At 34.3% G+C, this 17,068-nt stretch overlaps 2 protein-coding genes across 2 annotated transcripts; both read right to left on the minus strand.

The window, feature by feature from the left end:
* Window positions 1-6,282: 6,282 nt before the first annotated feature.
* LOC128196650 (EPIDERMAL PATTERNING FACTOR-like protein 1) lies at window positions 6,283-6,752 on the minus strand. Its single transcript, XM_052878142.1, has 2 exons — window positions 6,656-6,752; window positions 6,283-6,542 (listed from the first exon to the last, which is right to left on the minus strand). Exons 1-2 carry the CDS (start codon window positions 6,750-6,752, stop codon window positions 6,283-6,285), a joined length of 357 nt encoding a protein of 118 aa, XP_052734102.1.
* Window positions 6,753-8,949: 2,197 nt separating this feature from the next.
* Window positions 8,950-16,619, minus strand: LOC128196651 (uncharacterized). Its single transcript, XM_052878143.1, has 4 exons — window positions 16,111-16,619; window positions 10,195-10,975; window positions 9,290-9,947; window positions 8,950-9,236 (listed from the first exon to the last, which is right to left on the minus strand). Exons 1-4 carry the CDS (start codon window positions 16,617-16,619, stop codon window positions 8,950-8,952), a joined length of 2,235 nt encoding a protein of 744 aa, XP_052734103.1.
* Window positions 16,620-17,068: the final 449 nt, after the last annotated feature.

A 17,068-nucleotide genomic window follows, 5' to 3' on the forward strand; every position in this document is an offset into this window, starting at 1 on the left:
ATTGATTTGCAAATACATTGATCTCAATACACACTTTTCTTAGTTAGACGTAGGTGTGTAAATACTTAGTTAAAATACCAAACTTTTGTATAAGATTGATTAAGATGATTTCAGGGTAAAGTTCTGAACCAAGATCGTATGAATTTGATAAGTGTAAAATATCTTCTCGTTTTTTTATCTGCACACTCATTTAAATATTTATTAAATAATTTTAATAAAATCAAAATTTAAATAAAAAATATTATAAAAAATACATATTTTTATTGATAATAATAACAAAATTATAATAATATAAATTTTAAGATAAAATTTTAAATAAGTTATAAATATTTTAGTAATTTAAAAACATGAAAATAACATTATATCAATTTAAAAAGTTAAAATTATAATGTGTAATTAATTTATGTGTAACATCCCAAAAATACAGTATAAAACCATACCATACAATATTCACAGTTAACAATATTATAGTTCAGTTCTCAAAAAGGGAATAAGTATGTTTATGGTTGAACGACCTTACAACAATACTTCCGAATTTAAACTATATAAAGCCTACAGTCTATTCTGAACGATTTCCAAAATGATACTTATACCGAACGGTTCTACAAAATAAAAATAAAACCAACGACTGAACGATTCTAAGGTTCGGCTTTCGCTTCCACTTCTTCCTGATCTTCTTCCGGCAACTCTTCTTCTTCTGCTCACATCCACAAGATGATCATTGCAATAAGAATTGACAACAAGAAGGACAAAACAAACAAGACAGGAAATAGGGTAAGCTTATGTAATTTAATGAATTCAGTAACATATATTTCACATAAATCTGATATACATCAATAAGTCAATCATGCAATCATCCAATCATACATTTCCAACCATAATTATACGTCAATGTATGCAATGAACGACCACTTGACTAAGACTGTCCGGACTGTATGAACTTTGTGTAGCTACAAAGAACAAGCGCTCCAAAGAGACCACGCAACTCAATAATATTGATTGTTATTACTATCATAAATACTAATACAAAACCGAACACTATATTGAATGAACACTGGTCCAAGGCCAAGCACTTACCAAGAACAAGCGCTAGTACAAGACCAAGCGCTCTTTATAGATTCGAGTGTCAGTATAAATCGAGCACTCTTTAAGAAATCAAGTATCAGTCTAAGACCGAACACTCTCAAAGAAACCAGATGGTCAATAATGACTCTCGATGACAAACATAAAATTTTGCAGAAAGCTGCAGACCTAAGATCAAACCTTATATCAACCTAGTTCTTCATCATTTATACTCATATAATCATACAACCAAAAATGCAGTAACAACCATACTTCATATTCATCAAAAAATCAAACAAACATGCAACTATTCAAAAAAAAAATCAAAATTAAATTATACTACAAAAAATGAGGGATGTACCCATGGCCAAAATCCCTCGGTACTGACAAAAAGTCGTCTGTAAAGTGTGTTTACTGACGGCTTGGCGACTGATAATTGTAAACTTTACTTGTATTTGTTACTTAAAATGTTGTGCTTTTGAGTAGTTTAAGTGTTGATAGTCATGAAAAGTATATAAATGTTGATGTTAGTATAGTTTTGAATGTTTAAATGTGTTTTGATGCTTTTGTATGTTTATATCCAAGTAGAATAAGGATTTGATTATATATATTAAAGACTTGGAGTGTGTCACTCGCCTAGTCAGAAGGATCAAATGGCCCCTGCCAGCGAGCCAGCTCCTCACCCAGCGAGCCATGCTGTGTCGCCCAGCGAGCCATGCTCACTCGCCCAGCGAGCAGTAGTCACTCGCCCAGCGAGAATTCACTTAAGGTGGTTCTCTTTAAAAAGTCGCGAAACTGAACCAGAGGAAGAGGAGACCAGGGGGGACTCTGCAGCTCACTTCCAACTCGTCCATGGGTGCTTCCAAGGTGGAAAACCACCACTTTCTACCATCCATTCAATCATTTATCGCTTTTGAGATGTATATGTGTAGCTAGAACTCCATTTCACTGGGGTTGAGAGTAAAGTTCTGAAACTCTTTGTAATTTCTCTATTAATGCATGATCACATGAATTTTGTGCTCTATCTTTATTATTCATGCCTACGATGAAAATCTGAGCTAATTGAACGGTTAAATAATTGGGAAATGTATGAGACCGCGAACCTAGGATAGAACAACTAAAGGATTTCAAATCCTAAACATAGGATGGAAGTTTTAGTCATCTGTGACATTGTGTTTAAGGCAAATCTGAGAACTGAATTAGCTAAGGGATTAGTAATTTAGTTTGAATGATTCAGAACTGTCATCTGAGGGATCAGAGGCTACATGCGCCTAGGATGTCGATGCTAAATTTTGAGGAATTATGTTAGTAGAAAATTACCTGAGTGATGAACTTGAATTTCAACCCAGTGAACCTAATTTCGATCGTTTTTACCACTTTATTTTACATTTGTATGCTAATCTTAAGTGTGTTATAAAAATACATTTGATAGTCGCTAAATTAGTAAATTTTAACAATCAGTGAATCGAAACAAATCTCTTGGGAAAACAATATCCGGACTTACCGGTTTATTACTTGAACGATCTAGTACGCTTACCGAGGTCTCAATAAGTTTTTGGCGCCGTTGCCGGGGATTTGTTTTTGTTTTTATTGATTTGTGTTGTTTATCTGGTTTAGTTGATTTTAGCTATCTTTTGTTTAAGTGTTTATTGTGATCGTATTTGAATTCTTGTGCATAATTGTTATCATCTGTAGAAGTTGTGTTTTTTTAGTTTGTGTTTTGTATGAGAAGCAAAGAATAGGTTGAAAATCTACTTTTTGATCCGGAAATTGAAAGAACTGCTCGAAGGAACAACAGTAGAAGGAGGAGACAAAGTAGAGAATCCAGAGAAGCCTCTGTTATTTCTGAAGAAATTCTGGACTCTTCATCTGATCAAGAAAAAGAAGAAATGGAAGACAGTCATACTAGAGAAGGTTCTGGGAAAGGAAGACGTACTCTTGCAGATTATAATACTTTCTCAGGACCTTTGCACTTCAATAGTATTGCAAAACCAGTGGTGAATGCTGATAACATAGAGATGAAGTCAGCTCTTATTCATCTGGTGCAGAACAATCAGTTTCATGGATTATCCCACGAGCATCCATACACTCACTTGGCTACTTTCATGGAGATCTGTAATACAGTGAGGATTCACCAGGTTCCAGATGAAGCAATCCGACTCTCGTCATACTAGATCAGGACTAACTCTATTCTTGGACATAATGCAGCACGTGTATGTTGTGTTGCTTAACCTAGATCTCTTTTTGGTATGCATGTTTCTTACCTATGTTATTTATATTTTATCCTGAGCAACTTAATCATAATGCACTGTGTATCAAATTACTCTTTTCTTCGTGGATAACCATAATTGAGGTTGATGCTCCCATTCAAATAAGTCTCGTTTTCTGTATGTGGCTGGATTGAAGGATATTTTGAAACTATATTTCCTCTGGGATAATGTATTCGAGCCTTTTCCATACATAGAAAGATACTCCCGATTTCTCAAAATTTGTCTCTCTCTCCTAACCATTATGCACTGGTAGAATGGGTTAGCTGGATAAAGTCTCCTTTCGAGGTCTTCTTCTACATGTAAGTAGCTCAAATGGTAAATTTGGTTTCTCATATAATTACATTCACTTTTACTTTAGAAGTGACTATGATCCATACCATTCATTATAATCACACTGGAGATGCTTCACTATTTATTTGTAAATATTTTTCTTTTACGAGACATGATATTTTCCATTTAAACCATAGCTATATTAAGGTCACTTTTATGGGCTTGGCATAAATATTTATGTTGTAAAAATGTCCTCTGTTGCTGTTAATTTTAATGTTACTTTTGGAAACCTCACTCATAATCATGAATCAATCAAGAATGAATTTTGTTGTCATTTCCTCATATAGCTTTGTTTGCTGCAGCTGGAGGTTACTCAAGGATTTTGTGACCCTAACCCTACAGAATATGTTGATAGTGAGAAAACAGAGCCTGGACATCGATTCAGTAAAGGGGGATTTCATGAAGATTATAAAGAATGGCTATGAAGGTTCTCCTGGGAGGATGGAGATGTCCATCCTATTCGCTTCTCAGCTGCCAAATTGATGTTAAGAAAATGAATTCGGTCTTCGATATTGGCTTGTTTGCAATGTATCACCAGTTCAAGTGAGGAGTATAGTGGCTAGATCTATTTTATTTTGATTTATCTCCTATCTTGTTGTGTTATAGACCTGTATATTCTATGTTATTATATTGTAGGTGTATGATAAAGTAAGTATGCCAAACAATGAGAAATGTAATAAAGAACAAAATTAAATATTGTTTCTTTTTAGTAATGTAATGAACATCTCAATCATACTTTTAGTATTTTAAGTTAGAGTTGAACATATTTCTTTTTTAATATATATGAACAATTAGTTGTATGACCATATTAAAAGATATTGAACAATATAGTTTATTTTATATGTAATATTCAATTTTAGTTAATATTATTTCATTTGTATGATCAATAAAACTAATTTTATCATAATTACATTTTATTAAAAAAAAAATTGTACACATTTCCGGAGGTTTTAGAACCCCGATTAGGTAAAACCCTACAAATAGGGGCGGTTTTAAAAAACCCCGGTTAGTTCCGACGGTTTTGAAAAACCCCCGCTAATATCGGCGTTTTTGAAAAACCTCCGCTAATACCAGCGGTTCTGAGAAACCCTCGCTAATATCGGCGATTCTGAGAAACCCCCGCTAATACCGGTAGTTTCTCCAAAAACTGTCGGTAATTTTTTTAGTGACGGAGCTTTTCCCCACGATTTCTCTAACTGCAGGTAAACCACTTTCCGGGGGTTAAAACCGTCGGAAATGAAAAAGAAACCCCGAAAAAATTATTAATTTTTGTAGTATATGTTGATATTTTATTACATCAAACTTTATATTGTTTTTTTAATTTTAATGTATACTTCAAATAATTGCATATAAAATTATAAAGATTTATAAATTTACATTTCAAATATTTGTATAACAATAAATATCAATAATTTTTATATAAATATTAGGATTGATTTAAAAATAATAGTTTTATAAATTCAAAATTTAAATTTTAAAACAATTTTATAAAAATGTAAAATAAATATATTTAAAATTTTAAATAAATTTTAATATAAAATTTGAATTTAAATAAACCTCATATTATTAAATTTAACAAAAGCATAATTATAACATTTATATAAAAATTAAATTTGGTATTAATTTGAAGATAAACAAAATTATTCAATTTTAAAAAAATAAAGTTGAATTGAATCAAAATTTAAAATACAAATATCAAATTAAGATTAAGACGCTCACTGAAAAATAAAATAAAAGTAAATAAAAAAACTTAAAAATCACAAATTAACATATGATATATATTTAAGAATATTAGATAGTAATAAATAAAAGAAAAATATAATTATCACACATTCTAAAGAATAGAAACTAAAATGAAACTCTTTAAAATATAAAAACTTAATTTCTGGAATAAAATCATTGGTGCAAAATTTTTGAAATCGAATTTTTGAAACGCATGAAATATATTAGGAGAAAAGTTTTCTGGAATATAATTTAAAAATAAAAAAACTTTTCAGGATAGATATAATACTTGTGGAACGAATTTTCTGTAACATCCTTAGATAAAATATTTTTCGGAAAGAATTTTTATTCTTACATATTTAAAGCTAAAATATTTGAGATTTTGTTTTCTGTAAGTCAACTGATTTGTTTCTCTTAACGAATCTTCACGGCTAATTTATTTTAAGAGGAAACTTTTTTCTGATGTATTTTTACATTCAAAACCACCTATTCCAAAATAAGTGAGAAAATAATCCTAAAACACAACATATTGAGTTCCAATATAAATTTTCCCTCTATAGACCTGGCAGAGATAAAAGAATGATGAAAATAAGAGTTTGATTATATTTTTATTTATGATAATTAGGCTAAACTTTTTGTTAGTTACTCAAATTACGAAATATTCATTTTAGTCCTTTATTTAGTATTTAAAAGACATCAAATTATCAATCTACATACTAATTAAAAGTGATAAATAATTATAATAAAAAATTATAAAAAGTAATTAAAAAACTAATAAAAATGATTGTTAATAGATTATAAATCAATCCAACTTAACCAAAATAATTGTTAATTATACTTTTATTATAAACCTTTATGGTGTCAAATTCCATGTCAAACATGAATACACATAATAAATCTACGGATTGTACAGCTTGCCGCCACAAGTGCATTTCCAGATCACAGTCTCAGGCCCAAAGTCATCGGGTCGCTGGAAGGCTGTGTGAGGTTGCTCAAAGGTAGAGTGGGTTTGTTGTGGAACAGGAGGTGGCAATGGTACAAGAATTGGTTTGCAAGGTGTGCAGTTGTTACACCTGGAAATGCAGGTTGGTGGACTTGATCCAATAAGCATCTTAGGCCTATCCGTTGATGACACCAAATTTTCTCCAATTTCACTGTCTGCTAATACAATAATTATATAAAGGTTAATGATTTTATAGTCAAAATTACAATTTATATATATATATATATATATATATATATATATATATATATATGAAAGAACTTCATACCCTTGATAAAAGCAGCACCGCTACTGAAGATCAGTGTACAAAACAATATCAATAACAAGACATTGCCACAAAGAGTTTGCTTCACTGTGGTATCCATGTTTCCCTTCCTCACTAACAAGTCCAAATAATTCAAAGGTTGTGTTGCATTCACTCTGCCACCATGGATTTATATAACCAAATTCTCAATGTCCTAGTCTTAATTACAAATCGAAAGTAACCTTATAAAATCAAAATAAATAACATTAAATGGAATAACATTAAAAGAAATGTCACGAAATCTATGTAATTAATAAGATTTAATAACTTCTAATGTTTAGTATCATGTTTACGTGATAATAATTACATTTATAAATATATTTCTAAAAATATTTAATGACATTTTTTCAATAGAAAATGTTACAAATGTGTTTTAACAAAACATTAATATTACAAGTTTACACGATGTAGCTACAACTACAAACTCTAGTCCAAGTGATACTAAATTTGCACAGTTCTAAAAATGAGAGACTAAATTAGTTTAAAATTTTAAAAAGAGAGTGTCAATTCTCAATTTTGTCCAGAATAACTAATAATAATATATATATATATATATATATGATAAATATATGAATTTTAAAATAATAATAAATGATTTTTTCTTTCTTTTTTTATCATGTTTATTTTATTTTATTTTATTTTATTTTATTTATTTTTTTAGTTGATGTTCCATGTAAGTTGGTTTTGATATGATTTGATTCCATGTCATTCTATTTTATTTTGTTACTTAATTTGTTTTATTTAATCTTATTTTTTGTGATTTTATTTTATTTTATGTGATTTTATTTATTTCAAATTGATTTTATTTGATTTGGTTTTATTTTATTTTAGTTTATTTTATTTCATTTCATTTTATTGTTATTTTATTTTCATTAACGTAATTTATTTTATTGTTTCACTTTATTATTCTGTTTCAGTTTTATTTATTTTTGTATTTTTATTTGTTACAAAATGATTTTATTTTATTTTATTTTGTTTCAGTTGTATTAGATTTTATTTGATTTGGTTTTGATTTTTATTTTGTTTTTTAATTCGTCTGCTTCTTTCTTTTGGGAAAAGCTCACGAGCTCGAAGACTGTTTTCTTCTTTTCCTTCATTATCCCACCATGAAGCTGACAGACACCATATATCACTTGTTTTACTCCTCAGCTTCGATAAAAGTTGGACCAGGAGTTACACAAGACTAATATTATATGTGTAAATTGAGCTCTCACAAGTTTTATAGTTGATGAACATCCTCTTCAATTCCACCCGTTTTCCAATGATTTCACACCAATCAACATCATGTTTACATATCTGGTCACTAATTATAAAGATAAAAGATTAAATTAGTTTAAAAATTTGAAAAGAATAGTTACAATTTTTACTAAAATTTAAAGAACTAAAAACATATTTAATTTATTTTATTATTAAATTTATTAATAAATTTATCGATAATTATATTTTTAAATTTTTTTTTAATAATTTAATTTTCAAAATTTGTTTATAATATGTTAGGATCTCCATGTAAAATGTCATCAACCACATACGTGCCAGAGGTCTCCAAATTATACAATATTGAAACCTTCAACTTTATTTGTTTTGCAAATATTAGGTTCACCTTTATAAATTAATATAGTTAGAGATGAAATCATGTTATATATACTAAAATGACATGCTTCCAGGTTCATCAATTGAATGTTGAGCTCGTGACTATCACTCATAATTTGGTTTAATGATAAACTCACCCACCAATTGAGATTTGTTTCTTTTAAAGAATCTTTAACTATTTATAATATACGGTCAACTTTTCGTTACTTCCTCAAATTACGAAATATTCATTTTAGTCCCTTATTTAGTATTTAAAAACTAAAATTACATTTTTATTTTCCAGTTTTGAGAAAATGAAAAAATGTCTTTTCAACTTTTTGGAATAAAAAACCAGAATTGTTAGAAATTTTAAGGATTAAAAGCGTAATTAAGCAAAATAAAAATAACGAAAGAAAATAGATAAAAGAAAAGTAATAATTAGAAAAATACAAGGAATAAAGAAGTGTCGCAACTGGAATAGCGACGGGATGACGATCCAAAAAAGAAACGAGTTTAGAAAAGGAGATTTGGAATCGTCACCATAGTTTATTCTGAAAAACTACGGAAAAATCATAAAAGGATAAAGCATGGTTTAGGAGAAACCAGATTCTGGGTTCGAGAGTTGGTTACGTGTAGGGAAAGTATTAACACCCTACAATGCCTGCCCTAAGGTAGTGGACAGCACGTGCCTATTCGCAGCGCGCAAAGAGGTGGCGCGTGACGGAGCGTGGAGGAGAATCAGGCGAACCCACCAGCGTGGTTGGCTGTCGCGTGAAGAGGCGAACCAGATTCAGTGGTCGCCAGACGGAACAGTGGCGGCGGACGACGGCGGATGGCGACAGACGGTAGCGGACTGATACAAGGATGGCAACCAAGTTGAAAAACTTGAAATTGCAGTTGACAGCTACAAATAGTGACGAGACAGCCGCAGACAACGACGAACGGCACCGGACAGGTGCGACCAGCAGTGACAGTGCTAGTGAAGAACACACGGAAACCAGAGCAGGATGAACCTGCTCTGATACCAACTTGAGATCTCCAATGGACTTGCTTTTGCCAATTGCTTCCTGGCTACTAGACAAATTTCATCTACCACATCCATTTTGAAACATTGTTGTTTATCATTAGGATGCTGGATTGCTTCAAAAACATTAAAGTTGACTTCATCATCCTGCACTCTAACCTTTAGTTTGCCATCATCAACATCAATAATGACCTTAGCAGTCTTCATAAAAGGTCTTCCCAAAATCAGAGGAACTTCAACATCCTCCTCAATATCCATTACCACAAAGTCAACTGGGAACATGAATTTATCAACTTTAACTAAGACATCCTCTGCCACACCATAAGGATATTTTAGGGATCTGTCAACTAATTGTAATGTCATCCGTGTAGGCCTTACTTCCAAATCTCCTATCCTTCTTAGCATGGACAAAGGCATCAAATTTATACTAGCACCCAAATCAAGTAAGGCTTTACCTACTGCCAATGTCCCAATTGTGACTGGAATGGTGAAACTTCCAGGGTCCTTGGATTTTTGGGGTAATGATTTTTGGATTATAGCACTGCAGCCTGCTTCAAGCTCCACTGTCTCATCAGAAAATCTTCTTTTCTTTGTCAGGAGCTCTTTCATGAATTTTGCATAAGTTGGCATCTGCTCCATAGCTTCCACAAATGGAATATTAATCTGTAGTCGCTTGAAAATATCCATGAACCTTGCAAACTGCCTTTCCTTATCTCTTTTGGACGGATTTGGAGGGTAAGGTAGGTTCTTCAACTGCGGCACCTGTTTCTCAACTTTCTCCCTCTTTTTCTCCTCATTTCTTTTTATTTCTTCTTTTTCTTTTCTTTCATTCATATACTCACTTTTATTTTTCTCTTCCTCTTCCTCACACTCATTTTTTTTCTTTTTCATTTTCTTTTTCCTCCAAAACTTCCTCCTCCACAACAAGATTGTCTCCTATCCCTCTTCCCACAATTGTACCACTCCTGGTAGTAATTGATTTACAATGCTCCTTGGGATTAGTTTGGGTGGCTGAAAAATGACCTGCCTGTTGATCTGATAGTTGTTTAGCCAACTGTCCCACCTGTGTTTCAAGATTCCTGATTGAAGCTTCTGTATTTTTCTGATTGGTCATAGAAGCTTGCATGAATTTTTCTAAAGTATCCTCTAATTTGGTTGTTCTTTCATACACAGAAGGATTTTGTTGTTGATGCTGATAAGGAGGTTGTCTATTTGAAGGACCATCATCTTGTTTCCATCCAAAATTCTGACTTTGATTGTTTCTCCACCCCTGTGAAAAGTTATTGTTGTTAGAGAAATTCCCTGATCTTCCTTGATTACTCACATATTGAACTTCTCCTTCTTGTGAGCTACTTTGATATGAACAATGACCGTTGGGATGGTCACCTCCACAGAAGTTACATCTCATGGGTTGTTGACTAGGAGGAGATTGTACTGCTTTTAATTGCTCAGGTAAGTTAGCCATCTGTTTGGTTAATGCTTCCATCTGCTGAGTCAAAATTTTATTCTGAGCTAAAATTGCATCTGTAGTGCTGAGATCAAGAATTCCTTTCCGTTGAACTGTTTGTCTGTTATGTTGGGCTTGATGGTGTGTAGATGCTAGTGCCTCAATGATTCTTGTTGCTTGTTCTGCATCTACAGACATCATTGTTCCTCCAGCCGCTGCATCTAATATCATTTTGTTGTCTGGCCTCAAACCATTGCAAAAAATATTCAGTTGAGTGTTAAAACTTTGGCAAGTGTACCAAATCGTTCTAAGTAATAAAACCGGTAAGACCGGATATCGTTTCCCAAGAGACTCGTGTCACCAAACAATCGTATAATTTCCAACTAACTTAGACTAAAGAATTCTTCATAATTTGTGTTTTTGTGCAATTAAAGTAAACATGAAACATAATTGATAAAAGTGATCTTAGATACTCAAACACTAGGAAATGGAAAGATTAGAAATGACATGAAATGGTATTGTTGGGGGTATGATTTCACCTACTTCACTCTTATGCATAGAAAATCACTTCTTCTTCATTAATATGCCAATGTCAATCTACTAAATTACTCAAACCCAATTCCTTGGTAGAGAGAGCCTAGACTTACTTATTAGGTTCCAATCCCTTGGAAAACATAACAATTATTTCTGCATTAAGAATTGAGATCTTAAGACAACCAAAGGTCCTAGCTCTATTCCTAGATACTATTTCCTTTAGGTGTTTAATCCAAGTCCAGATTTACCCAACATTTTCCAATATCAAGCAAACCCTAAAATCATGTAATAGGTAGCAATTTCACAACAAGCATTAAGAAAAGGAATTAAACACTAACAATCAATGAAAGAGTCATAAATTCATTCAAAACATAGTGGTTTACATAAGATTTCAGTGGCTACATCAATCCCCCAACAATAATGAAACTAGCTCTCCATGAATGGAGAGCTCAAGCTTACAACAATGGTGGAAATGGAAGAAGGAGGAAGACCCAAGGTTGAAGAAGGACTGTTTCCACAGCTCCTAGCTCGCCTCCAAGAGCTCCAATTGAGAGAAATCGTGTTTGGGCCGCCAAAGATCCAAACCACTTCGCGTTTTAGGGTTAAATAAGCTAGATCTGACACATCAGCAAAAGTCCAAACTTACAACTTTGCTTGTCCTCAAGCAAAAGTACTTCACCTAGCAAACAATTCAATCACAATGGTCTAGCAACTCAAGCATAGTTTCAATCAAATAAACAAAATCAATCATGCTTGCTCAACTTATAAATCACATTCAAGAGACAATATAGTCTTAGCAAGCTAAACTTCAATCATGGTGCTCACAAATTAAAAGTCACAAGATAGATACAAATAATAGATCAACAAACATGGCAAGATGTTTTCAATGAGTGCATGGAACCAATCCTCACCAAGGAAAGTGTTTCACTCAAGCACAATGGTGTATAAGGATGTGTGTCTTACTCTCAAATATCACAATGTTACACAAATCAACTTTGCCTTTTGTTTCAACAATATCAAACACATTAACAAGCAAGTTACATCACAAGGACTTTTTGAAGCTTGTATTGTGGCTGGGCTAAGAAGAAAAATTGGTTTTTCTGGACAACAAAGTACCTTGAGCCAAGAGATCAAACAATTTGATTCAAGATGTATCATAGTCTCTCTTTTGCTCCAAAATTGAATAAACCACTCTCAACTTATTTCCCAACTCTTTTCATTGAATTCATTTTTGATTTTTCTTCTTCTCCTTTCTTTTTAACTCAACTTATTGTTTTTCTCAATGCTCCCCTTTTGATAATACGAACTCCCCCAAACTTAAACCATTCTCCTCATTCTAACATATATGTTCATCTCAACTCAAGGTAAGGAGGTTAAGGATTTTTCAATAGGCTTAAGGTTTCGGGAATGAGAAAGTTTTCTTTAAAGTTCAAAGGTTATACATTGGCTTTTAGGCTCAAAATGTAGAAGAGGTGGAAGAACAAGATGGCCTTGATCATTTGTAACAAGCAAGCAACTAGTTCAAATAGAGAAACTCAGGCAAAATCAACTGTGATTCCAAAGTAATAACATTCATCAATAAACTCTGAGGCACAACATCTCACAGGTTTACACAGGGTTCCAAAATTTTATAAACATCATGCCAAGAATATTGATCACAATTAAAACCAAGCATCTATCTAAACGGATACAAGCAACCACAATCTCTGTTCAACAAGCTCAACCACATAATCTCAATCAAATTTTCAAAACAATTTTCATGGATAAAGAGCAAGCACAAGAGATAAGCATTCAATTCAAGCATAACAAAGGATTCACTCAAATCACCAGACCAATTGCACAAGAACTATCCACTAGGCAAGTCAAAAAGAAATCAAAAACACAAAAGCTTAAATCAAATAAGAACAGGAAATTAAACTGAAAAACCGATTTAAAATGGACTCTTTGCAGCTCCAGCAGTGTAAGACACTAGCTCCACTTCCATCTGAAACATCTTCCTCCAACAGTAGAGTATACTCTGCAACTGCTCCACCTCCCCCATCACTAGGGGCCTGGCCCCCAGGCCATGCTACACGAGCATCAAAATCTTCAAGTCATATGGTTGCTCTGCTCTAGCCTGGCTCAAAGGTTGGCCAATGGTGGTTTTGAATCCTGTAAAGTTTTAAGGAAGATCTTATCCTGTAACAAGAAAGCTCAAAGCAAAATTAGTATCCCATAATCAACAACTGAAGAGAAGAATCAAAAAAACAAACTAAAAGAAATATGCAGAATAAAGCAAAGAAATAAACCAATGAAATCCAAAACAAACAAAGACAAAAGAACATGAACATAGAGGGAAGTCTTAAAATTAAGCTTCCCAAAGGTACAACAACACAAAAAGTCATAACAACACATCAAAAGGAGTGTGTGAAAGAGTGCAAAAGAATGGGAAACTCATCATAAATCAAGAAAAAACAAAAAGTGCAGAACCAGAATTTTTGGTGTTGGGCGCCCCTGGTGCAGCTCGCGCCCGGGCGCCCCTGGTGCAGGGGGGGCTTGGGCGCCACTCAGTCAATTTGGTGCAGGATGGCCCTGGTGCAGCTCGCGCCCGGGCGCCCCTCAGCAGGGGGGGCTTGGGCGCCATATCAGTTTTCTGCATAATGCAGATTTCTGCGAAATTGGCCACTCACCATGTGATTTTTGGTTCTAGACCTTCATTCAATGCACTTACACACCAAACAAGCTACAAATAACATAATATACTTATACAAACCACAAAAACAACATTACAACTCAAAAATCACAACAATGCAAAACTACACAAACATGCAAAACATAAGCTACTAATGCACATAACACAAAAATCACACAACCACAAGTAAAAAGGGTAAGAAAATTGGGTTGCCTCCCAAAAGCGCTTGTTTAACGTCATTAGCTTGACATCATTAAGCTCAAGTTTGATTCTTGATGTTGCAGTGCCTCTTCTTGTCATGACACCAACATCCTCTCAGTAATTTCCTAGTCACCAATTTGACTCTCCTAGAATATGGAGCCTCTATCTCAAGCACTCCATTTATCTTTATGTTCTTGATGACCCATAACCTATTCTTGAATCTCACTGGTTTTCCAGGTTTGGGCTCATCGCTTGCCATCACAGGATTTTGGTGAACTAGTTCCTCTTCCTTTTCTTCTTCTTCTCCCTTTACTCTTGGAGATAAACAACTAAGGCTCCTCTTTACCAACTTGGCAGCTTGCTTTGTTAGACTAGTAATTGATAGAAGTTCATCTGTAGCTTCAAGACTAGTCTCTTTTTCATGATTTTGCTGCTCAACCCCAAAGACGTTGAAAGTCACCTCCTCATCTTGGTCCTTTAATTTCACTGTTCCTTCTTCCACATGAATGACAACCTTTGCTGTCTTCATGAAAGGTCTTCCAAGTATGAGTTGTATATCTACATCTTCTTCCATGTCCATAACTACAAAATCCACCGGGAATTGGAGTTTATCTATTTTGACCACCACATCTTCCACGACACCATACGGATACTTGATGGATCTGTCCGCCAGCTGCAGCATCATTTTTGTAGGCTTGACTTCAAGACCACCAATCTTCTTAAGCATAGATAGGGGCATCAGATTGATACTAGCCCCCAAGTCAACGAGAGCCTTCCCTATATCATGGTCTCCAATTGTGCACGGGATGGTGAAACTCCCCGGATCTTTAAATTTTGGAGGAAGAGTCTTTTGCATGATGGCACTGCAATTTCCCTGTACTTCAATTGTTTCCTCATCTAAATATTTCTTCTTGCTGAGGATTTGCTTCATGTACTTCGCATAAGCAGGAATTTGTTGCAGTGCTTCGGTCAATGGCATGGTGATCTCAAGTTGATCAAATATTTGCTTGAATCGAGCCAACTGTTTCTCCTTCCCTTTAGTAGATGGGATTTTTGGGTAAGGGAGGTGTTTCACTATTTCTTTCTCTTTTTGCTTTTTCTCTTTTTCTTTTCCTTTATTTTCTTCTTCTCTCCCAACAATCTCTTGATCTATTTCCTTGTGTGCTTGAATCTCATCTTCATTGCTTCTGTTTTCTTTATTTGGCAGTTGTTTCTTGTAATCAACCCCAACCTCTTTTCCACTTCTTGTTGTAATGACATTGCATTCCTCCTTAGGGTTAACTTCATTGTTGGCCACAAAATTCTTTTCAGGTTTTTCCTCGAGCTTCTTAACAAGTTGACCCACTTGTATCTCCAGATTTCTAATGGAAGCTTCAGTGCTCTTGTGGTTGGAGATGGACACTTTCATAAACTGCTGAAGAGTGTCCTCTAACTTTGAGGTCCTGTCAGATACGGAGGGATGTGGTTGATATTGTTGTTGAGGTGGTATGTTTGATGGCCCAACTTGTCCTTGGCCCATGCTTGGGTGAGGTCTCCATCCTTGGTTGTAGTTACCTTGGCGGTCTTGATTACCCATATAATTCACCTCTTGGAAATTGGCTTGCATGGCACACTGACCATTTATATGATCTCCACCACATAGCTCACAACCTTGATGTTGAACTTGCGAAACATTCTGGAGCTCTTTAGGGAGTTGAGAGAGCTTGTTCATGAGAGCTTCGAGTTGTTGGGTCATTATTTTGTTTTGAGCTAACAAGGCGTCCTGAGATTGTAGTTGAAAAACACCTTTTTGTTGGAGTTGAGCCCTTTCATTTTGCACTTCATTGTCATTAGAAGCCATATTCTCTATCAGCTCATGTGCTTCTTCAGGTGTCTTCCATCTGATGTTTCCTCCAGCTGAGGCATCCAACATTAATTTGGTTTGGGATTTAAGGCCTCCCAAAAACATATTCAGGACGGTAGGCTCATCAAACCCATGAGTGGGCGTCCTTCGTAGTAAGCCCTTGAACCTATCCCATGCTTGGCTCAAAGTTTCACTACCATCTTGCTGAAAAGATGAGATTTCCTGCTTCCCTTTATTAACTTTTGACTGTGGGAAGTATTTGTTGAGGAACTTGGCAACCACGTCCTCCCATGCCGTGAAGCTATTCTCAGGAAAAGAATTCAACCACACCTTGGCGTTTCCTACCAACGAGAATGGAAACAGGCTCAGCCTTATAGCTTCATCAGGAACATCATGAATCTTCACAGTATTACATATCTCAATGAAGGTGGCCAAATGATTGTACGGATTCTCATGAGAAAGGCCCTGGAACTGATTGTTCTGCACCAAATGGATGAGAGCAGGCTTTATCTCCATGTTGGCGGCATTAACTCTTGGCCTAGAAATGCTGTTAAAGTGAAGAGGCCCTGAGAATGTAGAATAGTCCTCCAAGGTGCGTCTAGCTTGGCCATCACCATGACCATTTGGATTGGCGGCCATATCTTCTCCTTCTACTTTTGTTTCTACGGGCAGTTTTTCTCAACTTCAGGGTCAAAAAGGAGGGGTTCAGATGATGTTGTGCTCCTAGTACGGATTGTGCCCTGCATACACTAGAGACAACAATACTAGAGCACCAAGTTATCCGAAAATAAAAGAAAACAAAAATTATTCACTGTAAAAAGAATATAAGAATAAAGCCTAAGTTGGTTAGAAACACACAAAAGTATAGTATTAACCACGAGTCCCCGGCAACGGCGCCAAAAACTTGTTAACTTTCTGGCAAGTGTACCAAATCGTTCTAAGTAATAAAACCGGTAAGACCGGATATCGTTTCCCAAGAGACTCGTGTCACCAAACAATCGTATAATTTCCAGCTAACTTAGACTAAAGAATGCTTCATAATTTGTGTTTTTGTGCAATTAAAGTAAACATGAAACATAATTGATAAA

The sequence above is a fragment of the Vigna angularis genome, chromosome 5 (genome assembly GCF_016808095.1).
Source record: "Vigna angularis cultivar LongXiaoDou No.4 chromosome 5, ASM1680809v1, whole genome shotgun sequence".
Classification (NCBI taxonomy): domain Eukaryota; kingdom Viridiplantae; phylum Streptophyta; class Magnoliopsida; order Fabales; family Fabaceae; genus Vigna; species Vigna angularis.